The sequence below is a fragment of the Melozone crissalis genome, unplaced genomic scaffold, assembly GCF_028551555.1.
Source record: "Melozone crissalis strain CALT ecotype California unplaced genomic scaffold, PUWL_Pcris_2 ptg000027l_1, whole genome shotgun sequence".
Classification (NCBI taxonomy): Eukaryota; Metazoa; Chordata; class Aves; order Passeriformes; family Passerellidae; genus Melozone; species Melozone crissalis.
The window spans coordinates 24,045,328-24,055,469 of record NW_026535805.1 but is presented as its reverse complement, the minus strand read 5'-3'; the positions used below and the strand labels follow the sequence as shown (position 1 = coordinate 24,055,469).

General features: G+C 36.3%; 1 protein-coding gene across 1 annotated transcript in view; it reads right to left on the bottom strand.

Moving 5' to 3' along the window:
• Window positions 1-397: 397 nt before the first annotated feature.
• Window positions 398-10,142, bottom strand: part of FAM120B (family with sequence similarity 120B) — a 48,290-nt gene continuing 38,545 nt past the window's right edge. Inside the window, exons 8-10 of the mRNA XM_054280463.1 lie at window positions 6,209-6,314; window positions 4,833-4,973; window positions 398-1,527 (exon numbers count right to left, since the gene is read on the bottom strand). Of these exons, the coding sequence (XP_054136438.1) occupies window positions 1,475-1,527; window positions 4,833-4,973; window positions 6,209-6,314 (300 nt within the window). The 3' untranslated portion in view covers window positions 398-1,474. The remainder of the gene's footprint in view (window positions 1,528-4,832; window positions 4,974-6,208; window positions 6,315-10,142) is intronic.

The following is a 10,142-nucleotide window of genomic DNA, read 5'->3' as shown; positions in this document are numbered from 1 at the left end:
AACAACCCTGTGGTCCACATATTAAGGAAACCCTATTAAACTGGAACCTTTATGGTCATGTTCTCTGATATGATTTCTTTCTAGAGTCCATACGCTTTGTGATATTGTGAACAATTCAAAGTTCAGTGAGACAGGAAAGCATCACCTCTGTGTTTCAGCTTCATGCTTCTGCTTTCCCTCTACTATTCCTGGTGGGAAAAAATTTTTCTGGCTTGGAAATAATAATAATAAGCAGCTTCTCCTTGTGGTCTAACATTAGGAAGAAAAACAACCTCACAGAGATGTTATCAATTCTTCAGTAATCAGGGTAATTATTACCAACAATTCATACCACAGCTAGCACAGCAAAACTCCCACTCTGACTTTATTTAACTTTGTTTATTGAGGATAACAGACATCTTTTCTCATATCAAAGCCTGAAGAGGGAATTACCAACAAATTCTGGCACAAAATCACATTCTTTTAAAATGCACTATTACACATCATGAGATCCCCGAAACCAGAGAAGTCTCCATAAAATTCAGACCACATTATTTCAAAAGGTTTGTCGGGGAGGGATAAAAATGATAGTAAAAAAAATGATACTACAATTACAGTCAGTGGAAAATCAATTGAAAAAGGAAGCAGGAATACCCCTATGATGACAGTGCATTTCCTGAAACACAAATCAAGACACAAGTGTTGTGTGAAATGGTGCCGGCTCATACTTTAAATAAAACTAGAAATCCTTATTTCTTTTTTATTGTTGGATTGCTGCTATATACAGAGTATGAAAAATATATTTATTAATTATAGAAGTAGAGCATGATAGATTCCTTACTCAGTTGAAAAAAATATAAAAAGTTCCTTAACTAAAAGTATCAAATGTAAAAGAAACTTTTTTCCTTTGTAAAAAAGTGTTACATTTTACAAAAAAGTCACATTGTTTCATTGGCAGATGATGCTTACAGCAGTGATGTCATGTTTCAAACTTTTCAGGGTTTCAGAAACAATGGTATAACCCTTAAAACACAGATATAATCCACAATCAAGACATAAACCACAATACAGCATAGACATCACACATTATTCATGGTGAGGAAAGTATTGTAATATAAACAACTATTACAAAAATATGCAAAAATTATAGTTTAAGTCTTAAATTTGCACTCAGGAATATCTCACAACGTTATAAAAAACAATTCAGACTTTCTCTTGTCAAATGGACCAAACAATGTAGCTATACTGGCATGCTATTGTGCCTCAGGTAGCTGTAAGTTAAGTTTTGGTGATTCTGGTCTCATAACAAGCTTAGACCTTACATGATAAATGATTAACAAGCTGAACAACCTCAGCTTTGTGTGATTTTCTCCACAGTTACACTGTCCAGTTACTCTGCACAGTTCACAAAAACAGGTGAAAGCATGAATAAACAAAAATGATCCCAGTGGCAATTATTCCATCATCCCATTTGCCACTTGTAGACATGAATTCTTTACTGAGGAGGATTGTGATACCTCCTCCCATGTGGATGCCCTGATCCTCTACCTGGAGAGAGTAAGAGAGGAATTAAATCATTCAGTGAACATTAAAGCAAAAAACAAGGGCTTATTAAGATAGCATGCAAGAAAAGCTACAATTATACATATCTTAAAAAAATACATGTCCCTCTTCAATTGGTGTGTAATTATGTATGTATGCATGCATGTATTCTGAGATCCTGGAGGATAAAGTGCATGGTGGCTCTTTTTAAAACTCTTGGGTGACTGTAACTTTCAAGCCTAGTCCAGCTAATGGGTTGGGATAGTGTATCTCATCTGTGCCTGGTAGATCTGACTATATGAATTCAGGTAAGGATAATATGCTGTTTAGTTAGAGACCTCTATTAGCAAAGCAGCACCCACAATGTAAATTTAATCTTTTCTCAGCACTGAAGCTCTACCAGGTCCCATCTGCATTACAGTTCTACCAAAATCCTATTAATCAGAAGCATGCTTGAAAGCAGCACCAGTATGGAAGACTTGACTCAGTACCTTGCAAATGAGAGGCTGCTTGTATTATCAGCAGTTATGTGTTTTACAGTGTGCTAAAACTGAAGTGACTGTACCCTTTTGATGCAATTACATTCTGTGAAGAAATGGATAATTAACAGTGGTTTCCATAGTTCTTAATGCTCAGTTTATTTTTAGGTTCTTATAGATTGAGTTAACATTGTGATGTAAAAACCAATGTATTAGTGGTCTTAACTTGTAATTAATGAAGTTTGTCTACCAATAGGGTATATGGGCTGTGGTGTGGTGTTGCAGCCACAAACCTAAAATCCATGAATTATCAAACAAGAAATATTAAGGGAAAATCTATCTTCCTGAGGCTTAGATGTCCTGCTCTGAGTAACACAGATGTGCTTTAGTCCATTTGTAACACACAGCCGAGAAATTTACGGAGAGAAGTTAAATTAATACAATCGAACAAACCACCCCTTCCCCCTTCCACCCCCAACCTTTCCAAAATGCAGAAAAAGCCACAGCTGAATTCCCGGCACTCAAAATACAGCACAGCAGCTGGGTACAGCAGCTACCACTGGCCATGTAACGAAGGATGCCTGAGTCCAGTTCTTGTTCTGCCTGAGGGCATTCCAGCCATCCTCCCAGAGAAATGCCACTGCTTCTCAGGTTGATGCTTTCTTGGTGGAGGCACCCTTTCCTCCACTGCTGAAGCTGAGACATTGTCACAGAATTCTTAAACATTAACTGATAAGAGAGAGCAAAGGCTGCCTAATCATTATATACACTCCCGATACAGAAGATATGGGTCCCATGGTTACTGTTCCATTACTTTTTACTGTATTTAATCCAATGATTTGTGTATTATTTGCAACAGTGGGAGCCATAACAGTGTGCCATGGAAAGGTACATAGAGGATGGATAGATAGATATCAGTATTATTACCAGGGAGTTTTATCACATAAGCTACCATGAACAGAAAATGGCTGTTCTTTTTTTCTGTCTCTTTGCTGAGACACACATGTAACAGACAACAGCTACATAGAGAAGTAACCCAAATACCTGTGCTAATATTAGCAAACTTAATAGAAGAATTTTGCCAAAATGAGTCATGTTGGCAGATCACTTTAAAAGGAGCTCTAAAACATTGAAGGGCTCTTTTATAAGGACAGATGTATTTTTCCAATAAACCTGTTTCACTTATAATACTGGCAATTTAACTGCAGTTATGGGATCATGTTTTAAGAGTGTCCTGAGGGTAAGAAATAGGGATAGTGTAGAAGAAGCCAAGATGTTTAAATAATGCTACTGAAAGACATTTATAACACAGCAGCACAGTTACTGTGGAACATACTTTGTGGAATACACCTAGCCATAAAATCTCTGGAGCTGGTCAGAGATTATCTGACCCCTGAATATCAGGTTTCTTCAGATGGTCAAGAACTGGTAACAATGACCAGTTTGGGTTTTGCATATGGTCAGCATACATACTCTATATTTTACCTTTATATTTTACATAGAGGATCAAATAATATTATTTATGAATCAAATGATATTATCTTACTCTGAAGCATTCAACAGTGGCAGCTGAAACACATTTAAGAATTCACTGTATCTATTTTTTATTTATCTTTCCTAATCAGTGATCTTATTTGAAACCTCACTTGGAAATATAAAATAAATTCAGGTTCTGCAGACTTAATAAAATAATTGATGTTTTTTAGACACCTCTCTTCCTTATTTTCTTTAATCTACATGTATGTGCTTCAACTCACAGTAACGAGGAAGTAAAACTGAATTAACTCAGCTCAACAGTGTTATCCACTGTGGTGTTTCGCTGAAATGTCTGTTCTTTTCAAGAAGTGAGACTGGTGAATGATTTAAGATTAATGCCAAGGCAAGACAAAACTTGCATTTGTATCACTTAGGCAGTGACCTGGAAGCAGGGACCCTGATCTAGAAAACCACTTAAGAATGTGTTTAACTTTATTCATATGCTTGAGGGTTTTGTTGAAGTATGAACCAAGATCTGCAGCTAAAGACTTCAGACACATTTCTGTGCAGCTGTGCCAATTTGTTTTAGAACTGTTACAATTTTAAACACAGTTCAGCTGAGACCAAGCATGAAAATTACAAATACCACATGAAAGCTTATTTCCCAGAACACTGTGAGTAGAAGATGACTGCAGATTACAGTGCTACACTCCATCTCACCCTGCAGAGTCGGTTTTTGCAAGGGGCAATACAAAACTGTGTAACTGATGCTGATGCCTTGCGAAAGCTGACCTAGAACAGAGGCTAGACAGAGTTAAAGGATGAAGCAGGTATTTTTTAAAAGGCCTCAATGGATACACCTTGGGCAGTACAAGAGCCCAGCCAGGACTACACCCAAGATGAACCCAAAATGGTCACAAAAATGGATGACCGGTCATGAGGTCTCACATTTTTGTAAGTTTTGGTCCATTAGCATATTGGAGTTAATTGTCCAATTACAGCTTTAGGTTATGAAGTCCCATCCTTCTTGTTTTCTCTCTTCTGTCCACATTGTTTATGCTTTGGGCCCGAGACTAGTATGGATTGTCCTTGGTCCCTAGCTGGAAAAGGACTTGTTCTGTCTACCTACTCTGTGAAGAGAGCTTACCAAGCCTTAAGATGAAACTCAGAACTAGATACTAAAGCAGCACAAAATCTGAAAAATATAAAAGCTAAAACTTAAAGCATCAATGCAAGTTTTGTTGCTGACTGCTGGAGGGTTACTGCACACATAAACATGAACTGCAGGTAGACACAGAGCTGTTATACTGGTGGTAGGGACAATTCCAAACCCACAAACATGCACCCATTTTTTACCTTGGGATTGCAGATGTCTTTGTGTGAACTCCCTCATCTGGTTGTGATATGGAGAAACAACATGACTTCTGTGTGGCTGTTGGAACCTGGGATTAAAATCTCTTTGTTCTTCTTCGGAAAAACCGTATGCACTGAGCAACTCTGACAATATGTAAGATTAAATGGAGAAAAAGAGGGACAGTGTATTCTTTTTCAGGAAACAGTATTTCTTAGCTCTGTGCCAAAATACTCAAGCACAATTACGATCTTTCCAAGCTAAAGTCAGCCTAACAAGCATGGTTCTTGTCCTCATTTCCATCTATGCACATCATGATTACAAGCTGTTAACAAGTGTATTTAGAAACCAGATCAAAATTTTATGACACAGATTTGGAGACTGCAGTCATTAAAACAAACAGAAATCCCTCTCCAAATTGGAATCACAAATCATAATTAAAATGGTTAAATATAGCTCTCAAGGAAAAGCAGATGCTACCAAGGTCTGGTATTATAAATCACCAACAGATATCCTCAATTTTGAGTGTCCAGGATGAGCTTGTTGTGAAGCCACATCAGAAGTATTGCTGCCACATAATGCAAAGTACTGAACTAGCAGAATATAATTCTGTCTGTCGTAATTTGCTCAAGGAATTCTGAAGGGGTAATTTTTATCCTCACAGACATTATAACTGATCAGGTATTAGGCAGGTAATAAATATAATATGAGCATAAACACTGAGATTCAGTGTAAATTATTTCAAAGTCTTGAAGCCTCAACATTCAGGCTGATATGTGATTGATTTTAAAAACTTTTTGGATGTTTTTTACCCCAAAAGTCAGGCAGCTCAGGTAGGGAAAACAAATTTGCAAACTGAGTTCTTTAGCAAACTGTGCTGTAAAGCTGGGTGAAATAGCAAGATCTTAAGCAAGAAAGCGAAGTTTTTCAAATTGCCCAAAAGCTCTCTTCTATTTTGAAATGTGTCAGCGAATGCAATAAGAAGTATTTAATCTTCAATGCCTCATTCTGACCTTCAGTTATCAATGTTAAATAGCTCCCCTGAGGGATTGAAAGAAAAAGCTGGGCAATTTCTCCTATAAAAATATCTTTAGTCACTGAATAAATAGTGATGTTTCTGTCAATTGATGATACTTATTGCACATATCTCACTAGCTATGTACCTAGATGGTAATATTATTCTACATAAACTTGGGTAATCAAATCCACATAAATTGCTAAAAAGAGTAAATATTTTCTTAGATCTTTTCATTGCTTCTTGGAGAAAGAACTTCAAATTTACTTAGCTTGATGGCCTGCCTATGTAATTGCTGCTGCTGTTGAAGGATAATTTAGCTCATCTATATATTAACTTAATTGAGAAAATTCACACAATGCTAACCTGCTAATTCATTCCCTCTTGGTCTGCTCTGTATTGTTCTGTTCTTTGCCATGCAAATCTTGCAAATGAGAGATTTCAGATTCTGGAAGGGTGTGTACAAAGACTCCTGCAGAAAACACAGTTAAAAATCAATGACTCTTCTGCTCTTCTTTCTTCAGGTGTAGCACAAATTAAACACATTAACAACAACTATAAGACTTGTCTTAGCCACACTTGTGCATGCATGAAGCTGGTAGATCTGGTTCACACTTTAACAGGAAATAAAGTTTGAACATTTAATATTAAATGTGGATACCTGGAGGAGTGAGTAGGGGTGCAGAAAAAATGCTTTCCCCTTTCTCAGTGAAGCAGCTTTTCCTTCTCTGCTCACATCTGCAAATCCCTTGCTGTCCTGTCCTATTCTATGACCTTGCACCTGTAGATACCCTTAACTAGACTTCCATCTGCAATACCTCAGGCAGAGATGGTTAAAGCTTCCAGATAAGGACTGATGAACTCATGGGAAACACACCAGTTAGAATCTGTCTCTTAATCTCATACATTCCCAACAGAACTTACCCAACAGTAATACATCTGCCCCAATTCCTGGCTGATAAAATATAACTCAGTCTAAAAAGAAAGGGGGGAATTAAATTCAAATGTTTACCTTGTAGTGTGATAAAAAAATCTACTGTCAAAAGGACAAGCTGAAGCTAAATAAGGGTGCAATATTGAGAGATGTGCTACATCCTTGACTTTCTCTGATTTCTGTGAGCTTTGAAAAAGTGACAGATCTTAGAATGTATTTTTTTTTTTTCTTTTTGGTACCAGGCATGTGGGATTTACTACACAATGAAGAGGATTAGGAAAAGAGAGATTTTAGAATAATATAATAATTTGTTATTTTCATAAAACTGAACTGATTTTTACAGGATGACATTTCCCTTTGAAGATGACAGGATAAGGTAAAAGAATCTATGTAGCAAGGCTGCAGTAACTAGAGAGGTTTCTTAAATTAAAGGTAGAGTCTGACTCCCTGAATGAACTCTGCTGAGAACTTCCCTAACTTCCCTAATACATTTCTGGAGTTAACAAACATCTTCAGAGAGACTTGACTAAAACTCACAGATTTTTTAAAAATTTTGTTTTACCATACAATCTGGGTCTAGCCTGTGAAGAACACAGAGAAAAACCTTTCATTTTATTCCTGGGAGAATAAACTCAGAATGTATGGAGATTGGATGAAAAGTGAGATCAGAAAAGAACAAAACATCAATTATGCCGACCCCATGATGTAATTTGGTTTTAATTTAAAAAAATTGACCATGAACATACTCATTAGTGAGAAGCACAATAAAAAGGCTAATAAAGTGATAATATCATTGCCTCACTTCTTTATGAGACTATTATAGCCAATTTTCTGTGTGGATAAACAAACTAATATGATTACAGTTTTGAAAAACAGAACTAGCATAATATGAGCTTAGCATAATTTTGTAAAAAAACAAGATGGCTCTATTTTTATTCTTATCACAAGCTGTCCATTTTTTTATCTTTAACAGCTGTTAGGCTACAAAGAGCTGAGCTACACAAAAACTTGCCCACAAAAATATCAACTGTATTTAGTGTACACGTTTTCTTCTTTTGGTATAAGAACCAAAAGGAAGGTAGGAAGCAAACCCTAAGATGTTCAAAATTTTTGATACACATGTAAATATTTAACCAGGATTGTATTTCCACTGTAATTGTCAGAAACCTATTAACTGTATTTAAGCCTATCAGATTGAAAACAACACTGATTCTGAGATTGCCTCAAGTGCCTGAAGTAATGCAACTGTCCAGATAACAGAGAAGGGACCTTAGGAGTTAGGAGACAAGCACTGAACAACCAAAGGAATAACTTTTTCCTATATTTTTTCTTTTCCATAACAAAACATACCACGTACAATAACTTCTTTTCTGCATACAGTACTGTCACTATCACCAGATTAGATTGGTGGTGCTCAAGGTTAGATTGTTAACAAACAAGTGCTGAAAGATCTTGGCTTCCAGCAGTACATTAAGCTCTGCCAGGAACTAAGTACCACTTTTATTTATTAAAGTTGAACTTATAATAAGAGGAAAAACCAATCACATATACTTGTTCCCTTGCCAGTGTTCCCAAGCAAACTGGCATCTCTTGGCAATTCTCCCCAGAACAGATTCTTGCCTCAAACTGATAAGCTGAAAGCTATTAGTCTGGGTACATATCTCTGCCATATATGTACCATAAAATTGTACCTAAAAAGAAAAAGGTATTTAAACTACTCTGAAAGTTCACATAGCTAGAGTATTCTTCCTCACAACAGAACAGTTTATCTGGAGTTTGTTTAAAACAGAGCATCAGGCTTTAAAAAACTCTAACCTAGATATTTCAGTTGACCAAACATATTTCTAACTCAGTTCTAGGAAAGTAAGATCTTTCTTCATCTTCATTATAAAACAGAATAAAATAGAACTCCAACACTAACACAAGATTTTAAAATGTTAGCTAAAACATACTACATGACACATTTAAAAATATCTGTTTCAATTAATATAAAAGGTGTACAGATTTAAATTTTTATTGTCAAAGTTATCCACTAACCTGAATTCTACCCAAGAGGAAAACAAGTATCAATTTAATTTTGGATACTTTAACATTTCCCCATTTATTCTTTAAACCCTCTATTGTTTTGTAAAAGTCCTACATGAAATTCCTGGATGAACCATTAGCCCAATCCAAAATCTACTGAAATCAACAGACCAATTAATAGAAACCACAGGATTTGGATAGAGGTTATGGTCCTAATCATATGATTGAACACATATGGAAAGGATTATTCTCCTCCTTCATGCTAAAAGCATGTTCATTCCACCCACTCACAAGAGCTGCACTCCTCACTCCAGACCAGCACGGTATGCAGCTGGACACAAAATCAAAAAAGATAACCAGTTATATAAAAATAACTGGCACTGATGCGTAAGATTAAAATAAATCAAAACTGAAACACTTTTTCTCTGCAATTAATTCAACCTCAAGTGATACGTTCAGTAGCAGGTAAAAGCATTTCAAAGGTAAGATTTTCAAAAGTAATTAAATGGTACAGGCTTTTCAGACATGTTAATTGAGAAAGACACATCATTGAAGGTCTTTAGAGCTACCTTCCCAGATGGGTACAGATCCACCCAAGCATCTCTCCACATATTCTGTGCTGGTGGGGCACAAGGCAGGTCTGGTTTGAGGCTTCCCCAGTGCATCAGCACAGTCTGGCACTGAGCCCAGCAGACCCCACCTGTGAGCCTGGCCATGCTGCCCCTGAGCAGTGCACAGTGCTCAGCAGCACTCCCTGCCCAGACAGGTCTGAAATCACACTGCTCTTCTGGTAACATAGCTTGCAAATCTTATAAAGCTCCAGATTTGTAAGATAAAGTGGGACTGAGAACCAAATAAGTACTTAGAGATACAGGAAGGTACTTGGTGCGACTCTAAAAGAAATACCCATATTTACCTACTCTAAAAGAATGTACCTTCTTCTGATTTGAAGTTCTTCTTTGAATTTGCCAAACCTTCATCTCAAAATTTAGGTTCCTTAATGCCTTTAAAAATATCACTCTTAAATATTTGGTTTTTTAAAGGTGTTCTTAATATGTTGCTTAAAATCTTATGGGAGAAAGATCTCATTAATATCTCAGTACTAGAAAACTATCGTGGGCATTTTCATTTTTGAAATTGACAACTATTTTCCTTCTATTATTTTCTGAGTAGTGGGAACAAAATTAAAGGTAAAATTACAGCTTCCTTCATAAGCTCAGTATTTCTACTTTTTTTTTAAATTATTTTTTGTGGAGAGAATGAAAAAGGAATAAGAGAGTGAAGAAAAAATACAAAGAAAAGGGGGAAGTGTAAATATGAATACAAAACCAATCAACAAAA